At 37.4% G+C, this 20,220-nt stretch overlaps 1 protein-coding gene across 2 annotated transcripts in view; it reads right to left on the bottom strand.

Annotated features, from left to right (window-relative positions):
* Positions 1–18,546, bottom strand: part of LOC135697418 (endoplasmic reticulum aminopeptidase 2) — a 56,436-nt gene extending 37,890 nt beyond the window's left edge. Inside the window, exons 1-2 of one of the 2 annotated variants that reach the window (XM_065217078.1) lie at positions 18,186–18,546; positions 6,583–6,923 (exon numbers count right to left, since the gene is read on the bottom strand). In XM_065217078.1, coding sequence (XP_065073150.1) covers positions 6,583–6,694 — 112 coding nt within the window. In that variant the 5' untranslated portion in view covers positions 6,695–6,923; positions 18,186–18,546. Of the gene's footprint in view, positions 1–6,582; positions 6,924–6,991; positions 7,996–18,185 lie in introns of those variants that run through there. The other variant, XM_065217076.1, reaches the window with a different exon arrangement.
* Positions 18,547–20,220: the final 1,674 nt, after the last annotated feature.

Genomic DNA, 20,220 nt, shown 5'->3' with positions numbered 1-20,220 from the left:
TATTATTTTCAAAAGTTTTGTTCCTCAGGGCAGAGAATCGCTTTTTAATTTGTTTTTGCAAATACCGCCAGATAACTTTCATGGCAGGATCGCGTGTTCTTTGATATTGTCTCCTACGGACATTTTTAAGACGGATCAAGAGCTGAAGATCATCGTCTATTATAATTGAATCGAATTTAACCTCGCATTTTGGTACTGAGGCAGCTCTTGCTTCAACTATAGAAGTAGTCAGAGATTCAAGAGCATAATTAATTTCATCTTTGGTTTGCAAAGGAATGTTTGGATCGAAGTTATATTCCATAAATGTTCGATACTGCTCCCAATCAGCTCTATGGTAATTGAAAGTAGAGCTGTTGGGATTACAAATTATTTCTTGGGATATTTCAAAAGTTACTGGAAGGTGATCAGAACCGAAGTCAGCATGGGTAACCAATTGGCTACAAAGTTGACATGAATCAGTTAAGACCAAATCAATAGTGGAGGGATTTCTTGCAGAAGAAAAGCATGTTGGGCTGTTTGGATATTGAATAGTGTAATAACCTGCAGAACAATCATCAAACAGAATATTACCATTGGAATTGCTTAGAGCATTATTCCATGAGCGGTGTTTTGCATTAAAATCACCAATAATGAAGAATTTAGACCTATGACGGGTAAGTTTCTGGAGGTCACCCTTGAGAAAATTCTTTTGCTGGCCTACGCATTGGAATGGCAAATAGGCAACTATAAACGTAAGTTGTCCAAATTTTGTTTCAACAGAAACTCCCAAAGTTTCAAAAACTTTGGTTTCAAATGAAGAAAGAATTTTATGTTTGATTCGTCTATGAATAATGATGGCAACGCCACCACAGGGTCCATCAAGATGATCATTTCTATAAATCAAGTAATTTGCGTCCTTCTTAACCTTATGGGCAGGTTTAAGGAACGTTTCAGTTATAACGGCAATATGCACGTTATGAACTCTCAACAAGTTAAAAAGCTCGTCTTCATTATCTTTAAGAGATCGAGCATTCCAATTTACAATATTTAATGCTTTAAAATCCATTTCTGAATTTTAAAGTCATGACAATATTATTAGCAAATTTTACTCCAGTTTGAATAGCATCAAACATGGAGTTAGATTTAAGCATATCAGAAATCATGTCAATTAATGAATTCTGTAAAAATTCCATTTTAGGAGCAGTAATGCTTCCTAAGTCAAAATTGTCAAAATTTCCGTTAGAACGTTGGTTAGTATTTTGATTTCTACCCGCTGCAATAGCAGCATAGGTGGCTCCATTAACTCGCTGAACATTGTTAGCAGCGAGGGGAGTAGGTACAGATGAAACATTTGAAGCAGGGGAGATATTTGTACCTACGGGTACGAATGTAGAATTTGTTCCTCGCTGACCGTTGTTAACAGCAGAGGAATTTGTACCTGGTCGGAAACGTGGAGCGTTTCCTACCTGTCGGTTAGAACGAGATTGTAGGATCGCTTTGCGAGTCTTACATTCCCAAAAATTGGATTTGTGGTTTTCACCACAATTTGAACATTTAAATTTCTTAGGATCTTCCTTCACAGGACAGTCGTCCTTTGCGTGAGAGGAATCACCACAATTCATGCATTTAGCTGGCATGTGGCAATTTTTAGTTCCGTGACCCCATCCCTGGCACTTACGGCACTGAGTGAGGTTTTGGAAATTTCCTCCAGTCTTCCTGAAGTGTTCCCACTTCACTCGGACATGGAGCATAAGGCTAGCTTCTTCTAAGGCCTTAAGGTTGTTTAGTTCACTAGACTTGAAGTGAACTAAATAAAAATCATTAGAAATCCCGTTGCGCGAATCGCCAGGACGGGATTTCATTTTCATTTTGATTACTTGGAGTGGCACAACTCCAAGTAATTTTGCCAGTTCATCTTTGATCTGATCCAGGGATTCACCACTGGGCAGTCCTTTCATGACAACCTTGAACACACGTTCAGTTTTGGTGTCGTAAGTAAAAAATTTGTGCTTCTTCTCAGTAAGATACTTGAGAAGACATTTAAATCCGTGCAAGGTTTCAGCCAATACACGGCATTCACCCCGACGTCCAATTTGTAGTGAAAACTTAACTTTCACGAAATTCAAAAGTTCCATGCGAAGAGCATGGAAATCGGTAGTGGTTATCACAATAGGGGGAATCTTTTCCTTCTTGGCATTAAGCCGGGAAAGTTTACTAGAATTTTTCTTGGATGATGGATCATTCTCATCATCCGTGAGCAAATCAAATTGATTACTCAAATTAATTTCATCAGAAGGGGGGTCAAGAGTTTGCCCCTTTCTTTTGCGTTTAGGCGCCATGGCGGCAGTAAATTTTTATCCAGATCGACTTCCAAGCAGATTACTATAAGAATCTGAAGGATCGAAGAGGAATTTTCCAAATCGATATCCAAGAAGGATTACCTCGGGTAGGGTCCAAACAAGGATCGAAGAGGAATAAGAGTTGAACAAGGTAGAAAATTTTTACAGGTTGAGCACTGAAAAGTGCTGTTTAAATTTGTTGTAGCTTTAGGTAGTAGTAACACTTCCTTCAGCAAAAAGCAAATAGATCCGCACGGCAAGAGAGCACGATGCGGACTTTTTTGAATTGACCATAGTTGTCAATATGCCAAAGGTTTGCATTTTTCAAGAGCTTTTTTTTTAGAGATAGTATTTTTTTTTTCTTTATTTAAGAGGTTTTCAACCTAAAAGCTGAAAGTTATTTAACGAGGGCATTTGGAAATATTTTAGTATTTAACACTTTTTTTAGTGTATTTTTCCTTGAAAGACTATCGATCAGAGGAGACGTTTTCGTGCTACAATTTATTAAAAAATGTCAAAGACGCTTCTCTCAGTCATTCCAGAGCAAAACGGTATAGTGGTTCTCAAAATTTTGTAAAAATTGGTCGCAAAATATTAGACACGTTTTTTTTGTCATTAGGGTGACCATTTCCAGGGTGGTCAAAAAAAATTTTTTTTTCCAAAACGACAGAAAGTGCAATATGTTTTTATATTTTTCCTAGAACATTTAGGATTTTTTACACAACAATACTCCCATGCGACAAGACCATGCGTCTCCATTGATTTATAGTCACTGTAACAAGGTTACGAAGCATGGTAGTCTAGTCGCATAGGAGTATTGAGCGAAAACCCAAAACTTGATAACTTCAAAAAAAATAACTCAAAAACGAAAAAAATTAACACATCGCTGATTTTTTTATATGTTGTGTAAAACAGCCTAAATTTTCAAGGAAAAATATAAAAACATATTGCACCCTCTGTCTACCAACCATAAAACCCAGTAGGGTGGCCAGCGAACCGGGAAAACCGTGAAAACCGGAAAATAACCGTGAATTTGACGGGAGAACCGTGAAAAATCAATAAATCATATTGCAATTAAAATACAAGTTTAATACATATGTTTCTTCAGCTAAAAAATGTTTTATTCAGCTCTTAATTATCTTAAACATTTGAAATTATTTGACCTTTTGCAAAACTCTCCTCAGAAATCCTTTAGAATTCTCCTCAGAAAGCTTGGAATTCTGTGTTGAATTTTCATGAAACTTTCTTAAGAATTTAATTTAAATTTTTCAACGTTTACTTTATTTACCTCAAAACACGATTCCTTCGGCATTTTGCTCAGATATTAAAATTGTCTTGTGAATCTTCCTTAGTATACCTTTGAAATTATTATCAGAAAACCCTTTAAATTCTGTTTATGTTTCTTTTTAAATTCTCCTTAAAATTCACCTGCTATTCTCCTCACAATCCGCATACAATTATCTTCAGAATCACATAGGAATTCTCCTTGAAGATCTTCTCACAACTCCTTTGTAGTTCTTCTTAAAGTCCGCCAGGACTTAAGGGAAGGTTCTCATTCAAATGGCCAAATAGTAAGCAAAGCTTGGCATTTTGTTTTTGTGGGCCAATGAAAACATAGAAGGATGCGGTTTTGAAATTCAAAAAGCTTAGAACGTCTTTATTTCTAAATTTTTACAAGGCGAAAAAAAAAACAAAATGGCGCCCGTGGTCACGTTTTGAGTACGGTAGTGTACGTCTTGAATTGTCAAACTGCGTACAGCCTGGTACCTCAGGATCGATCTGAAACACAACACGATTAATGAGACTTTGAAGTAAACTAAATTTTTTGGAGGAATGACCTAAGAACGGGTAAACAACTTCAAATTTGACAAAATGCGATCTCAAACTTTTTGGTTTTTTCACCCCTTTTTTCCCTCTTTAAGGCTTCAGAAAAAATAGTGAATACAAAGAATTTGTAGATTTTATAGGTCATCAAATTAAAAATGTTTTCTTTCGATTGGTCAACGGTAGAAGTCGTTAAATTGAACCGTTTTCAAATGAAATTGTACGTAGTTTTGAAAAATCATATTTCGAGATAAACGCGTTTAAAGTTTTGGCAACAGTCCCATGGCGGCCGGGACGCCGCTTCGAACAATGGCCTGTAGAATTTTTTCTTGTGCGCGGATCGAAAAACCCTTTCAACACAAATTAGTAGACACTTATAAAAAATCGATGTTTTGAAAATTTTGAATGCGAACCTCTCCTTAATCCTAGAATTAATTTAGGGTTCTTATCAGAACTCCGTTGAATATTTCTTCAAGTTCTTCTCACAATTAGGAATTTTCAAAATTCTTAAAAAATCTTCATATTAGTACCCTGAACATTTTTCCAAGACTACAACATTTTCCAGCGACTGAATTTGTCCAAATCTGGAATCTTGATTTTTTTAATAAGGGATCTAGAAAAAAATCAAAAGCCCACATTTTGACTATTTTTCTTATTTTCATATTGTTGGAAAAAAAACAATCCTGTTTTTTTAATCCAAAATCTAGGATACATTTTCATTCACAAATCTCTAATAAATGGCATATTATAGGACTATAAACACATGCCAAAGCCTCAGAATCATTGAAATTAAAATTGTTTTAAAGATTTAATTTCATTTTTAAGATTTATATTAGTACAGATCACAATACTTTAATACTTGCTTCTTATCAAGTTCAAGATTTTTAAAACAATGTATTTGTATAATCCCTCCCTCTAAAATTCGATATAATGACCCATTCAGCCCGAAATTGATTCTAAATACCTCGAAAATAGCGTGATATTGCAATCATTATTTTTACTAATTATAAAAAAAACCGGGAATATTTTGAGATTTGAACCGGGAAAAAACAGGGAATTTTAAAATTAACATTCGCTGGCCACTCTGAAACCATAAAAAACAAATACAATCAATGTTTGTCAATACAAAACCCCCTTTTTTAAACATCATTATATTTTTCCTAAAAAGTATTTTTTAACTAAGTTTCATTTGACATTTTGATCTTTGAAATCGGCCCAATGATAACGAAAAAATAACCAAAAATAACGAATTTGTGAAAAAACAATTTTTGGACCACTTAACATGGAAATGGACACCCTAATGACAAAATATAAAAAAAAAACGAGTCTATCATTTTGCGATAAGGAACAAAATTTTATTTTTTTACGAAATTTTGAGAACCACTATATCATTTTGTTATGGAAAGGTTGCTCTGTTAACAACTGCAACTGTGAACTATTGAGAGGAGGCGTACAATCTCAGTTGGGCCGTAATAGAAAAAGAAGATCCTCGTTAAATGGGTATCCGAGCCCTAATGTAATAAATTGCTCGTAATTTGTTTCTTCGGGCAACGTTTGTCCAAATTAGAACCTCAGCACGATTTACTCTCGGCATTACCACCCCTCACCGATACCAAGTCAACAGCAATATTCATTCGACTTGGTGTCTCCGTTTTTTTTTTGGGAAATGAATATTTTACATTTGCCGATCTCCAAATAAAACCTCTCGCAAGTGACATAAAACCGTCAAGTGCCATTATGTGGTGTACTTTACTCGGAAAGTATGTCAATACTCTTCCACACCACCCAACCACTTTAGCGTTCAAAGCCACATAATTTTCAAGGACTTCGCATCCTGTGTCACTGTGACTTTCCACGCTTTCCATATTCATGATGGAAACTGTAAAAAGGAAAATTCAGTCAAAGAGAAGACATAATATCATAGGTACCCCGCAAAACCCAATCTACCCGAAAGCGGATGTACGCTATTTGCGATTTTAATTGATAAAAATTCCCTCGAGTAATGCAATTTCGTTCTTTTTCCGTCTACGATCAGCACTAAGGGAATATGGGAACATATTTGCAAGTTGAGCTAAGCACCGTTGCCCGCATTCTCCCACAGTTTTCAATACTAAAGGCAGGGAATGAGGGTGAAAAACGGGCGAACGCGAGCATGTTATTTTCCTCTGCCTACTACTCGTCTGGGGTGGAAAATGCTTCATCCCCCTACGAGCAACGACGCTGATGTTACCATGGTCACAGTAGCCGCTTGCTTTGACTATGATAGGAAGAATATTATTGCGACGGCATATGCGAGAAGAACGGGCAAAACCACCCTCAAAAATGTCATCTATTATGTACGAGTGCATAAACAGAAGAAGAAAAAAACTTAAAGGAAAATGTTTATTTTTGCTCTCCAGCGCTGTGCCCTGCCGGGATAGACATGCTTGTACACACTTACCGTATTTGTTAATTCCGTTGCGTTTGGTGTCGGAAGATTTGTCCATGCCACCCAACGGTTCCAGTTCCATGCTTTCGGCCATGGCCACCTTGTAGTCGTTTCGGCGCTTCATGGTGTGCTTTGATTGGATTGTGGATTGGAAGGAAAGTGTTGTTCTTCTTAAATCGATTCTCGAGAACTTCTTTGGCCCACTTGTTGATGCTGAGTTACTGCTGTGTCCGTTGTGTTTGCTTCTTTTCACTATTTCACTACACTTGTTCTATGCATACGACTAGCAGCTAGGTGAGATAAAATTTGTAGTTTCGTGTGTGTGTATATATATAAATTGTCGATATGATATTCTGAAAAGAAGGGAAATGATATCTTTGATTAGAACCAATAGTGCATTTTTCCATTTATGCGTACTCACATAAGTGTATAATATTTATTCAAGTAGAGATATCGGGTTTGATATGATGATTACTTTAAAAGATGTTCAATAGTCGCCAGTCGCGCTAAGAAGCTTACGGTACAAGGAGATAAATATATGCTGAAGTTTCTTCCCTAAATCCATAAAATGTTGCTACACTTTTGGTTGTTGCTGCTGCTGCTGCACAAATAACGCAAGCGTCCGTGAAGAGCACGGTTCCGATTAAATCTCTTGACGTCGTCGTCGTCGTCGTCGTAGGATACAGTGATAATATTGTTATTCTTCTAACAGAGGGGGATTGAAGTTTCTAACTTGAGTATGCTATTCTGATTGGTTGGTGCTATATGCTGGGTTCTATGGAGGGTGACCAGTTAAAAGTTTGAAAGGCACATCAATTTCCTAGAGACGATGATGGTTCTACAATACACTTTCCAAAAAGAGAGGCTCTAGCTCACAAAATGATTGTTGTTCGTTTTTATATGTTGTATCACTTGTACACCCACTGATTGTTTTCTTGCTAAATGCGCCACATTGCCGATTCGAATCTTCAATATTTTTCACACTCCCGAAATGACACCATTTTCTCAGCATCCAAGTCACGTCTAATAGCGATACACTACCAAAGGTTATGAGTTGAAAAGCTTAGCACTGACAGTAAACTGCGAAATATATGCACCCATTCTATATCCCCTCCAGAACGAGTCCAAGAGATGAACTACTGTGCCAATACTGATAAGCCACGAACTTCTGGTTGTACACTGCAAAAAGCTTCTTCTAAACACTCCACTAAATAACTATCGTCTACCAGTACTTCTGGTGGTGGTTGGGAGTCCATTTTCTTGATTGTGCGTACGGAGATTTTCATGCGAAAAGCGCTGCCTCCCGAAAGGTCAGGATTTTCACTGTTGTAAAACAGATTTTCGACTAACTCTCCCTCCACTATCCTGTGTTCTGTGTTTGCTCGGCGGTCGTCGTCGTTCACTAGGGAAACACAACATGCGAAGAAGTCTGGCCGTGTAGAGGTATCAGAGCACCGAAAGCGAAAGCCTGTTGTTGGTGGTATTGATTTTGTCCTGGAGGATATCAACAAATGGTGCGCAGGCGTGCTGGGTGGATCATTCTGGGCAAGGATTATGTTGCAAAGAGGTTGTTTGAGCTTCTTTAGAAATAACAGGTGGTGAGTTTTTTTTCCTTAATTTGTTTTCCGTCGATCTTGTTTTCCGTGCTGAGCACCAATGCTACAACTGTCGACCCATCAACTCATGAACCGGGGACGAACGGCTTTACTTCCCTTCCGAAGGAATGCGTGATCAGAGATGTTATGCCCCAGAACATCCCGGTGGCGCCGACTGGGCTTGAACCCAGACTTGCTGGGGTGAGAGGCAATCACGCTTACCACTACACCACCGGCGCCGCTCAGTGGTGAGTTTGTTCGTAGCAAGATTTCATTTTGAACATTCGATTTGAAGTGTTGAAACGCTTGGCTTAAAACCTAATCAGGGGCAGAGGTGGGAAGTGTCATGGAAATGAATGTCATGACATTTTCCCCCTATACATTTTCATAGTGACATTTTTTGTATAGAATTGTCGTTACCACCAACCGGGAAATGTAAGATTTTAACACAGTTTTGCATGAAAAGAAGTCATAATTTGTAATGTATATTCGCATGAACATATTCTGTAATGGAAGGTTTTTTAAATATTTTTGTATTAATACTAGTTATGTTTTCGAACAATGTTTGTTGTTGCCCAAAACGAACTGCGGCTATAAAATAATCTCGAAAATATTAATTCTGAAAAAAAAAAACCTACTTGAACGCCACTGTTCATTGTAAGAACTGCCATTATATTTGTTGCAATAACAAATGCAGTAGATGTAATAAATCTACCCTTACATTTGAGGTTTATGCCATTTGCATTGCGTGTGAGATTTGAGGTTTTGGTTCAATGAAAAAATAACAATTTCAGGTGTTCGAACCTGACGTTTGTTTTTTTAGTCCGTGGAGTTTTTTTTTATATATCTGTTAGAACGGAAAATTTATTTTCCAGGAGATGCCGGAAGAAATTCCCGGGCAATGTTTGAAGTAGCTTCTAAAGGAAGCCGATAAAACTTCCAGAGAAAGAATAAAGTAGCTCTACTAGAGAAAGTTTGAAGAAAGTTCTAAGAGAAGTCAGAAAAACTTCCGAGGAACTTCCAAGACAACTATTGAGAAACTTCTGAAACACTTCCAGAGGAAGCCAGATAAATCTGAAACAAATTCCAGGAGTAGCCATTTCCATGGAAAGCCAGAAGAAGCTCAGAAAAACCTTCGAATAGAAGCCGAAAAAAAACCTACGGAGAATGGCTTAAGGACAAATTTCCAGAGGAAGACGAACGAAATTTCTGGTAGATATATTTGGTGAAAGTTTAATGAAACTTCCTGGAGAAGACGTAATAAACTTCTTGGAGAAGGAAGAAGATGGAATAAGCTTCCTAAGGTAGAGTGGAAGAAACTTCTGGAGAAAGTCAGAAGTCAAAGAGCTTACAGATCAGTCGAAAGAAACTTCAAGGAGAAGTTGGGGGAAAATTCCGGAAGAAAGAGATTTCTTGAGGATGTTAGCTTAGCACAACATTACCTGAAGTTCCTTGCATGTTCTAATGATCCTGAGTAATTTTTCCTAATTTTTATAAAACAACCCTGAAGATCCAACAATGCCCCTGAAATGCACTTCGAAATATCACATAATTCCTCGGAGCTCCTTGAAAGTTTATGGGGCTCTTTTGGAAGTCCTCTGATCATCCTCAAAGTACTGGGAACTTCCTTAATTATTATGGAACTACCAGAAAATCTCTAATCTTCTTTGAAGGTATCCGGACTTTCATGAAGGTTTCAGAACTTCTTAAGTGCTCTCACAATATTCTTGTAATTAATTCATCATTAGCATTGAAGCTCTCTGATCTTCTCGTTTTTTTTTTTTTGATTTTTAAAGTTCTCGAAACATGCCTCTCACAATTTTCTAATATTCATATTACTTCTCTTAAGCTTCCAAAATTTTCATGAACCTCTCGGTACTTTGCTCAAGTTTTCGGAAATTCCCCGAGTTTCTCGGAACTCTTTTTAAAGTTTCAGCAATTTTATTTAAATCAATTGATCCTTTCTGATGTTCTCAGAGCTTCCCTAAGTTCTCTGAATTGCCCCGGAAAAATGGAATAGTCCTGAAAACCATTAAATTTCCCTAAAGTGCTTTGCATTTGTGGAGTTTTTAAAATATGTTTCCTTAGGTTTATTTGAGTTCTCTGGACTTTCCTGAAATTTCCGGGTTCTCGAATTTTAACAGAATTGAATGAAACTTTATTTAATTCAACGGAACTTACCCTGACAGATCTTTAAACTTACCCAAAAGTCTGAGCTATTCTGAATATTCAGAACTTCTTAAAAGTTCCTGCAGTTTTCCTGAAGCAAGAGTGGAACTGCAATAAAACACTTTAAGCATCCCTGACGTTCCGGGGAAGTTGAAAAAGCAAACTGGCGGAAGAATCTTTCGAGCTAAACCAGAAGAAACTTCCAAGCGAAGTCGAAATTACTTTCCCGTAGGAATCGGTAAATAACTTACGGGGTAAGGTGGAACGATATTCCACGGGAAGATTGAATAAACTTTAGGAGGTTAAAAATTCAACATATTCATGGACCTATTTATTCACTGAATAAAAGTATTTTCTGATTCCCAACAATTACCGGGATGAATCATCAGTTGTTTCTCAATTCCTGGGTAGCGAAAAAATCAGCGAAAAAAATGGAAACATTAATCGAAAGAGTATCAAGCATAAGACGGCACTAAAAATAAGAGATATTCAAAAAATAAAAGTCCCTCACAATGGTTTCCTCCAACAGTTCAGCGCGGACAGGCAATCATTTTGATTAAATATTATAAAAAAAACGGTATAAATCGATATAAAATCTAAAAAATCGGTATTCTGAGAAACCATATCTGTATATTGGTATCAAGTTCGAAAATCGGTATATCTGGCAACGCTGCTCATGCCCCAACCATCAGAAGAAAATGGAGCATCACTTAACCTTTCTAGCTTTGATGCTTCGAACGACCAACCAATCATATAATTACCAAAATCGGAACGCAAGGTACGAGATGTTCACGTTTCATCCATTTATTGGATTCTGAAGCATCGTTTTCTGAATCATCTTGCCCCTTAAATGCTGCACAGTAGGCCTGGCCGTTTTGATATGTGTGACGCATCTTCGATGTGAAACATATATCAAATAGACATGAAAAATTTATTGAGTTTTAAAGTATTATTGAGTTTTTAAAGTACTTTACAAGTCTAAATCATGTTCTAGAGAACCCTCATGAAACCCAAATTGTTACTTGGGATGTCTTAATTTTGAAATCATTTAGAATTCTGTGAAGAAGTGTTTCTGATGTTCAGAATCACCAGAATCAAGACTTTGAAAAACATCCAGAGAACTTTATTGAAATTATTTTGAAAATTAATGGATATCAACTAAGTTCTATAGAACTTATACGAAGGTTCCTGTACTTTTCCAAAATTTCTTTAATTAAATTCCAGCTCAAATAAAACACCCTGAACTTGTAAATATTTACTATGTCCCTTTTACTGTTCCCGGAAATTTCATGTTGAACATCATGTTGAATTTATAGCCGGCGCCGGTGGTGTAGTGGTGAGCGTGACTGCCGAGGTCGGTGGGATTTTTCTGAGGCATAAACATCTCTGGTCACGTCTTCCTTCGGAAGGGAAGTAAAGTCGTTGGTCCCGGCCCATGTGTGTTCTGAATGGGTACGATATCCTGCGCAGGTGTGGAAGCTGCCTTCCTGCACATTCGATTGTCGTCAATGGATGGCAATCGATGTCCGTCGGTGATTGGCACTAGATTGCGGAACAGAGACGGACGTTAAAAAAAGGGAAATATCATGTTGAATTTCTACATTATTCCCATCTACAAAACTCCCTGAATTTCACGTAATTCTCGAAAATCTAGCCGAGCTTCTATGACGTTCCCTGAACTTCTTCATAATTCCTTGCTCTTCAAAGAAGTTTGGTGAAGTTTCTTGATTTTCTATTTAATTCGCCCAACTTATTCAAAGATCGTTGAACTTATTTAAATTCTTAGCCTTTCTATCAAGCTTTCCGAACTTTCAAGAATTTCCTTTATTTTCTGTTCTCTATAAAATTAAAATTCTATGCGATTCCCTATAGACCTTTTTGACGTTTAATCATCTTTCTCTATCTAGCACAGTTGGATGAACGGACGGTTTGTTTTCCCACTAATCTGTTTCCCTCTTGCTCGCACTCGTTCGATTTCAATTGTGCAGTAGTGTGCGCCGATTAAACGTCAAAAAGCTCTATACATTATTTTTTTATGATGCGCAGAAAGAAGGTCCCGGAATTTTATTAGATTTTCCTGCCATAATTCATTAAAGTTTCCCAAACTTGTTCTTTTACGAAGTTTAAAAAAAAAAATCGTGCCGTAGCGCTCAGAAACCATTAAAGTTAAAAGAAAGTAAAGAAAAATACCAAAACTTTAACGAGCTTCCCCAAGCGTCTTCAAATTTACAACAGTACAATAGTAAATAATTTGCATTTCTACGAAGTTCACTGGATTTCTGAGAAGTTCGCTGAGCATTTATAATATTAGCTGAACTCCTATAAAATTTGTTAAACTTCTAGAAAATCTCAAGAACTTCTACGCAGTTCCTGAAGTTCTAAAAAGTTTTCTAAAGTGCTATGAAATTTCTGAAGATTTATGAGGTTTCTTGAAGTAGTATAGCATTCCCTAAACTTTTAAATAGTTTTCCAACAATCTATGAACTTTCCTAAAATTAATCTCTTCAGTCATAGCTTCCACGAATTTTCATTGATTTTTAAGAAGGTCACTGAGCTTCTGCAAAAGCTCAGTTTAAAAATTCTAAAAGAGTGTACCCATAATTTATAAATGTTGAAGTGAAGACGTTTTGACGATTCTTCTCATCAGTGCTGATAAAAATCATTTATTCTACACTCAAATAAGCTGAAAATGAAGGCAATATTGAGAGATAAACCAACTACCTGCATGAATTTGAATTTTGACATGATAACATGCTCTTGATCAAGACAACCACTGATTTTCGAAGTCAACAATTGTTTTTGTTCATTCCTTTGATGCGTATTCATTATCAACTGTTCTGGAGCCACATTGCGCATCTCGAAACGAAAGACTTTTTTTTTACGAATGCTTGTATGAAAAAGTTTTTCGTTTCGAGATGCGCAATGTGGCCCCTGTTATCATATCAATATTCATAATCACCTTGGTGGGGATGATTTTGAGTATCAAATGTGAAATGATTATTTTCGTTTTACACAAGTATACCGTTGTGGATCGTGTTATGTTGCTTTTTCCCTCAGATCGATGAAACATTATTGCCTTTTGCAGAATTGATGATAATATCGAGGTTTTAGGCTCTGCAATCGATAATATTCAAAATAATCATTTATGACAATCAGAGATCAGAGCAAGGCAAAATGAATTGTATTTTTCTTTTTTCTTTTTGCTTTTGTGGATCGTTTCCGAGTTTGACAATTTTGGGTTGGAAACTCCAGCGTTGATGAATGTCAACAAACGCGTATTAGTCGATGTTTATTTGTTCATTTCACTCGTACGTTGACAGTACTCGTACGTTGACAGCGAAGATTTTCAAAACAACCGCAATTTATCTACACTGGGTAGAAGCGATAGTCTACTCCTACTACTCCTCATACTACCGATAGTTTACGGTTTATGTCTTGTCATCTAGAGCCATGCCCCCCCATACCTCAACATCTTATACCCCGTTCACATTACAACCTATATCACATCTTTCTTGCAATGAGCACTCATACATAGGATTTCCAGTGAAAACTAGATGTATGAGTGCTCATTGCAAGACAGCGTATATCACGGGATATACGCTGTAATGTGAACAGGGTATTACACACTTAAGAAATACTATTTTTACACGTGACGTAATTCATATTTGTCGTAAATCATTGAATTGATTTTCTCGTTTCTTATGTCATAAGGGCCGCTTGCATGTGTCGGTCTCAGGGAATTAACATTTACATGACTTTTTCGTAGTGTGAAGTTACGGCAGTGTCCATTTGTGGCTACTTTTATCCAGTGACCAGATAGGTCATAACAATTATTTAGTTATTCATCAGGAAAATTTGTCTGAAGTTCTTCCGGAAATGTCTAGAGGCTTGTTTTGAAAGGTTTGGTGCGAATATCTCACAAGATTTTTCTGACTTCTTTTGAGAGATAGCTACAACTTCTTCCGAAAGTTTCCTCCAAGTTTCCCCAACAATACATTCCATCTTGTCCCTTACGTTTTTAAATTTCTGTTAATGTGGCAACCAGGCATGGAAAATCATTTGCATTAATTTCATACATTGATTTACATTCATTTGCCTCTAACTTTTTTCATCAACAACATTCTGCAAAATGATGTATTGAGCTTTTTCTCTAAACTTTTGCTCATAACTCAAATCTGTATCTCTTATGCATCACGAACTAGAGCGGGCAGAACTTTTTACTGTTTTTCAGTGAATGTAAAATACATTCACTGAAAAACAGTAGTGGCTTCTGTTCGCTCTGGTTCGTCATGCATAAGAGATACGGATTTGACTTGTTAACAAAAGTTGTAGCTAATAAACCTACAAAAGCTCTGTACATCATTTTACGGAATGCAGTTGAAGAAAAAAGTTAGAGGCAAATGAATGTAAATGAATGCACGAAATGAATGCAAATGATTGTCCATGCCTGGTGGCAACACTGACTGCACGGTGTAGTGAGAAGAGTTTTCGTCGTTCCAAAATGCTTCTGCTAAATCATATTCACCATCAGCCAGGATCAGTCCCAGCCCGACAGTGGAGGTGGAGCAAGTCGGAGCTCAGTCATAACACTCAATAGAGGGAGATCGGGTACGGAAATCTGAGTTGATTTTAGATTTGAGATGGAGGGACTAACGTATCGATACAACAGTCAACCGCACTGGGGGGAATTGCATCGATGATTTTTTGCGAAAAAAATATCCGTATTTTAGATGTAAACGACGAGACCTCTCGTTTACTTTTTCGAAGAGACGAATCTGCTTTTATAAACAATGCATTTGATCGTCGTTTAGGCGTAACTGGTAGCTCACCCACAAATGTTGACACTACCACCAGATAGAGGAAATTTTCCCCTACACTGAACCAATTTGGCATATTCCTGTTATGTGGAAGTCTAATAAATTTCCGCTATAAGATAATCCATTGAAAATGATATGATTGAAAATGTGTCAGGTAAATTCGATATGAATATCTGATACATTTACTATGCTGATAATTTGGTAACTTTTATATGATCATCATATGATAAATGAATACAATATAATATATGTGTCATAAATCAATCGAAGTAAAGTTTATGTGAAAATCACACTTCTTTTGACACATATATTTAATCGATTTCTAAAAATAAATCGAAAAATAAACATCAGGCAGTGGGAGCTTTCACAGTTGTGTTTTTTTTTATTGTAGCTGATTTGGAGATTCGATCCAGAACTGTTGAGGTGTGATGCTTTCGGTGTCTGCGCTCGATTCCACTGGGCCACGGCTGACTTCAATATTGAGCTCGTTCAATTAGCATGAAGTAAGAACAGCTCTTCCGACATGGAATGTAGTGCAACGTTATGCTCGTTTTGCAAGAGTGAAGAAAAATAACACTGACAAATTTATGCTCCGTTTCGTTAGTGTCGTGTATTCAAATCTTTCTTAATGCTGCTGCGTGCAATAAAACAACGACCACATGATATTAGTTCAAGGAACTGGTTCATGAAGTTCAAGTACTAGTGCTGGAATCTGAATTAGCCGTGTAGAAGGCTTACAATTAGAATATTAGTAAAGTAAATATTGCAGTAGAATCATTTTTGTTTTTCAATCTCAATACATTCTTTTCCGGAACCCTTTATTTTATGGAACAATAACAAACAAAGATTATTCAATACAGTATCATTGTTGTTAGCAATATTTAGTTCGACTAATCATTTTAATGAGTTTACGATAACATCGTTGAAAATTGTTTCAATAATTTATAAAGAACAATCATGTAAGATGTATTTTATTGGGAGCGATATTCATCCCAGAAAACCATGCCGAAACAAATGTTTGCTGTTGGGTTTCTAAAAAGGCAAATGTATATGACTATTTAATTATTGGGATAGATCTGGTTACAATCTTTAAACCTCAAAAATCAAAGGAAGCTATTCCAATGAGATACATGTTTTTCTATACTACAAAGTTAAATGACAGTCCAATAGTTTCTACATGTCTGTTTGCACGCGGCATATCAACAAACGTCAAAAATCGTTAAAAGCAACTCAAATAAAATATTCATGATTATCTTATAAGATATATCTTTTAGTGAGCAATATTCATCATGAAAACAGGTATATTTTTTCAGAATTTTCTCATAGTGAAAACTTATATGATTTTCCATTAGTTTCTAGATATCTGTTCCCACCCATGACATATCAACAGTTTTTCACCATGAAATATATAAGACAATATTCATATACATCTTACCTATCGCTAACCACGTTCGAAGCAATGTATTATCAAGTAATAAGTGTAATAAGTTACGATAGAAATTATTCCATATCGCAGTCATAGTTTTTAAGTGATAATCCAATGGAATCTATCAATCATCACATAGAATGAAGAAATCTGCTGACATTGCTATGCTATATAATGGATCCAATAAACGGTACACGTCGATTTGTTTCAGTGTACCTGATAGTAGCCTTAGGCGTGGGCGAGCTACAAGTTACGCCAAACCGACAATCAAATTCATTGTTTACAAAAGCAGATACAAAGCCGGCGCCGGTGGTGTAGTGGTAAGCGTGACTGCTTTCTAACACCCCGATGGGTCTGGGTTCAATCCCAGCCGAGGTCGGTGGGATTTTTCTGAGGCATAAAAATCTCTGGTCACGTCTTCCTTCGGAAGGGAAGTAAAGCCGTTGGTCCCGGCCCAGGTGTGTTGAATGGGTGCGATATTCTACGCAGGTGTGGAAGCTGCCTTCCTGCACATTCGATTGCCATCAATGGATGGCAATCGATGTTCGTCGGTGATTGGCACTAGATTGCGGAACAGAGACCGACGTTAAATAAAGGAAAAAATCAGATACGTCCCTTTGAAAAAGTAATCGGGACTTACTTCTCTTATCGCCGCACACTGGTGATAATAACACGCATATATCTGAAAAAAATAATTAACTACTGATCCCACTTATGAAACTTAATCAAATTAGTCGGTTTTACACGATAAATTCTTAGTACAGTAAGGGTCCGATTTCGGCAGCACGTTTCAAATATCTTTAATTTGCTTGCGCTCTGCAATTAAAAACCTCAAACTCTATTTAATGTTGTTCGGATAGTTTTGAAGCTTTGGACGTGATAAGATAATCAGGTTAGCAATTATTAGAACCTGTGAAAAGCTAAGCAGTCAAAATTTATGTGTTGCCAAAATCGAACTTACAAAATCGCCCTCCAATATTTCAAAATTCAAATTACAATCCAAATCATCGAAAAAAGTCATAGTTCGTCAAAATACCAGCTTTATCTTTAACTAAAAGATCTAAGCACAAAAATAATCGCACACAGACTCTTCAACTTTTTCTTCATCTTCCTGACATGAAACGGAGTCCAATATGAACCAGCCTTATTTATCATTCCATTATTCGCTGCTTATTCTCTTTTTCAGACCATCAAATGTTCTTCGCAAGCCTTGAGAAATAATTTTCCTAAATTCGGCCTGATGGCCCAACATCGTAACTTGATCCAGTGATTATTGCATCGCGAAGCAATGTTTACACTATCATCTACAAAATTTGGAATTCCGATTTGGCGAATCTGCCTGCTTCAGTTCAGGTCAGTTAATTTGAATAGGGGAAATGTTGGCTTCGGCAATACCTTAACCTATTATCGTCAGGGGGGTTAACAAAGTCCTAGAGCACTCAAATTTGGCCAATAGTTGCTCTGAAAGACAATGTATCCACATGCCAAAATTGAGCTCTCAATGACGTTGTTTATCCCCCTGACGATAATAGGTAAAGGTATTGCCGAAGCCAACTTTTCCCCTAGTATATACCTATGCTAGGAATTTCGCAAAATATTACATCGTACCTTTCTAATTGCCCTCGGTATCTCCAACGTGAGTTTCGAATCCATCATCATATTTCGCGCCAACACTAAATATTCGAACAATTGCTGTTCTTGGACAAAACCACTTTTGATCACTTCACATGGTACTATCCTGGTTTTTGACAATCACGGAATCCGGATTCATTCCGCACTCCTGCAATTCGGAATCGAAAACACCTTTGGTAACAAATCACAACACTTCTTGTCATCACTACTACTGGCACCGGTCACCGTTTGCGCGCTTCATCACGCAAACATCTCATCCACCAACACAACCACGGCTATCGAGGCACTTGATCGTCAAACATCTTCCACTACCAACGTTTGGGTCACACAAGAAGAGGGAGCACCAAAAAAAGTCTAAATCAGGTCTGTACGCTTAATGGTATATTTCCACCGAAGCCTGAACATAGGACACTACACCCGTTTTTCATGTAAACACCACTTCAAACACACACCCGTTCACCGAGATAACAACAATCCCAAGATCCCAAACAATAATTCAACGGTCCTGAGTCGAAGTATTAAGGACAAGATTGTTAGAAGCCACAAATGTCCGCTATTATGACTGATTTTACAAGGGAAATCAATCATGATAACGGCCATTTGTGGTTTCTAACAACCTTGTGCTTAACATCTGGATTCACACCGTTTCTATTTTGGACACGCAAATACAGGAAACTCCTGATCGGAGGATCGCTAGAATCGACGTAGGAATACTCTTACTAAGGTTTGGTCGCGGCAACATTCGGATCGGATATTTATCGAGAAGCAATGCTGGTCCAATGACGTTTATATAAGGTCCGGCCCAACAGGCAGCTTGCTTGTGTTAGAAACAGCCATATTGTGCTGATTCAGTGTAAAAGCGATACAAATCGCGATTACTGGTAGCTCGCCCACGCATGCTAACACTACCATCAGAGAGGAAATTTCCCCCTACATTTCACTAGCACCAATAAGCCTGTAGGGCTGCGGACCTTATACAAAGGACATTGATATTGGTATTCTGCAGCGTCTCTCTCATATTCTCTCTGTTTACCACAGAAGACGTGATCAACGAACAATCCTACCTGCATACCCATACGATCAGCATCGAGCCGGCATAATACTACTGGGATTCCTGCCTCCTGTTCTCTCTGTTTACTACGGTGGATAAGATCGTCAAGCAAAATCTACCTGGCGATTTATACTTCATTGCGATCATCGATAGCAACGATTGACGACGGCTCAACACATCTGTAGGAATGCGATACATATTGAATGTAGATATATTCTGTTTTGGAACGGATTGCTTTCGAATTCCTCAAGGAGGAAAAAGTTATACGGCATATCGGGGACGGTACGATGTTGATTTGCAGTCATGGGTGTCCCGTAACCTCACTTTTTACCTGTACACCAATTTTAAAAACTTGATGTACAGCAATAATTACATTGAAATCGATTTTACTGATATTTTGAGATTTGTGAACGTTTTCAGGGCTGGTGCACAGGATTAAGGTTAGGACGAAACCACTGCTATGTACCGATGGGAACCATGGAGAATTAAATCCATCAATATACATCTACTGCATTGTTAGGGACAACAGCAGCAAATATAACCCAATTTACACTTGTTTGATCAGGGATCAGCAGGTCATGGTCACGGTTACATTCTCAAGGAAGTAATCATCCTCATTGCGAGCAACAGGTGCTCGTAGAACCCAACACGGGTTACTTTCCAATGCTAATTATTTAGGACATACAATAAGAATTCCAAATGCCGTGGGGTAGTGCTCAATTCAAAAAAGGACAAATTATTGAAACAACGTTTGTCAGGTGGACAAAGCCGTTTCCCCCGGCTGCTCGAGGAACAAACAAGTAACGGCATCTTTCAGGAACACGTAGCCCTCAAGGGACGACTTACGAAATCGGAACTCTACTGGCGGATCCGATAGGGACTGGAACCAATGAAAGAATGGAATCAAACTTTACTTAAAGGATGGATTGCATTTATTTATTTATTGTTCCAATGATTCAT

Source organism: Ochlerotatus camptorhynchus, unplaced genomic scaffold (genome assembly GCF_037179485.1).
Source record: "Ochlerotatus camptorhynchus isolate MF236.1 unplaced genomic scaffold, CSIRO-AGI_Acam_v1.1 ptg000070l, whole genome shotgun sequence".
NCBI classification, from domain to species: domain Eukaryota; kingdom Metazoa; phylum Arthropoda; class Insecta; order Diptera; family Culicidae; genus Ochlerotatus; species Ochlerotatus camptorhynchus.
The sequence above is the reverse complement of the archived record's forward strand: the minus strand, read 5'-3'. Positions and strand labels throughout refer to the sequence as shown.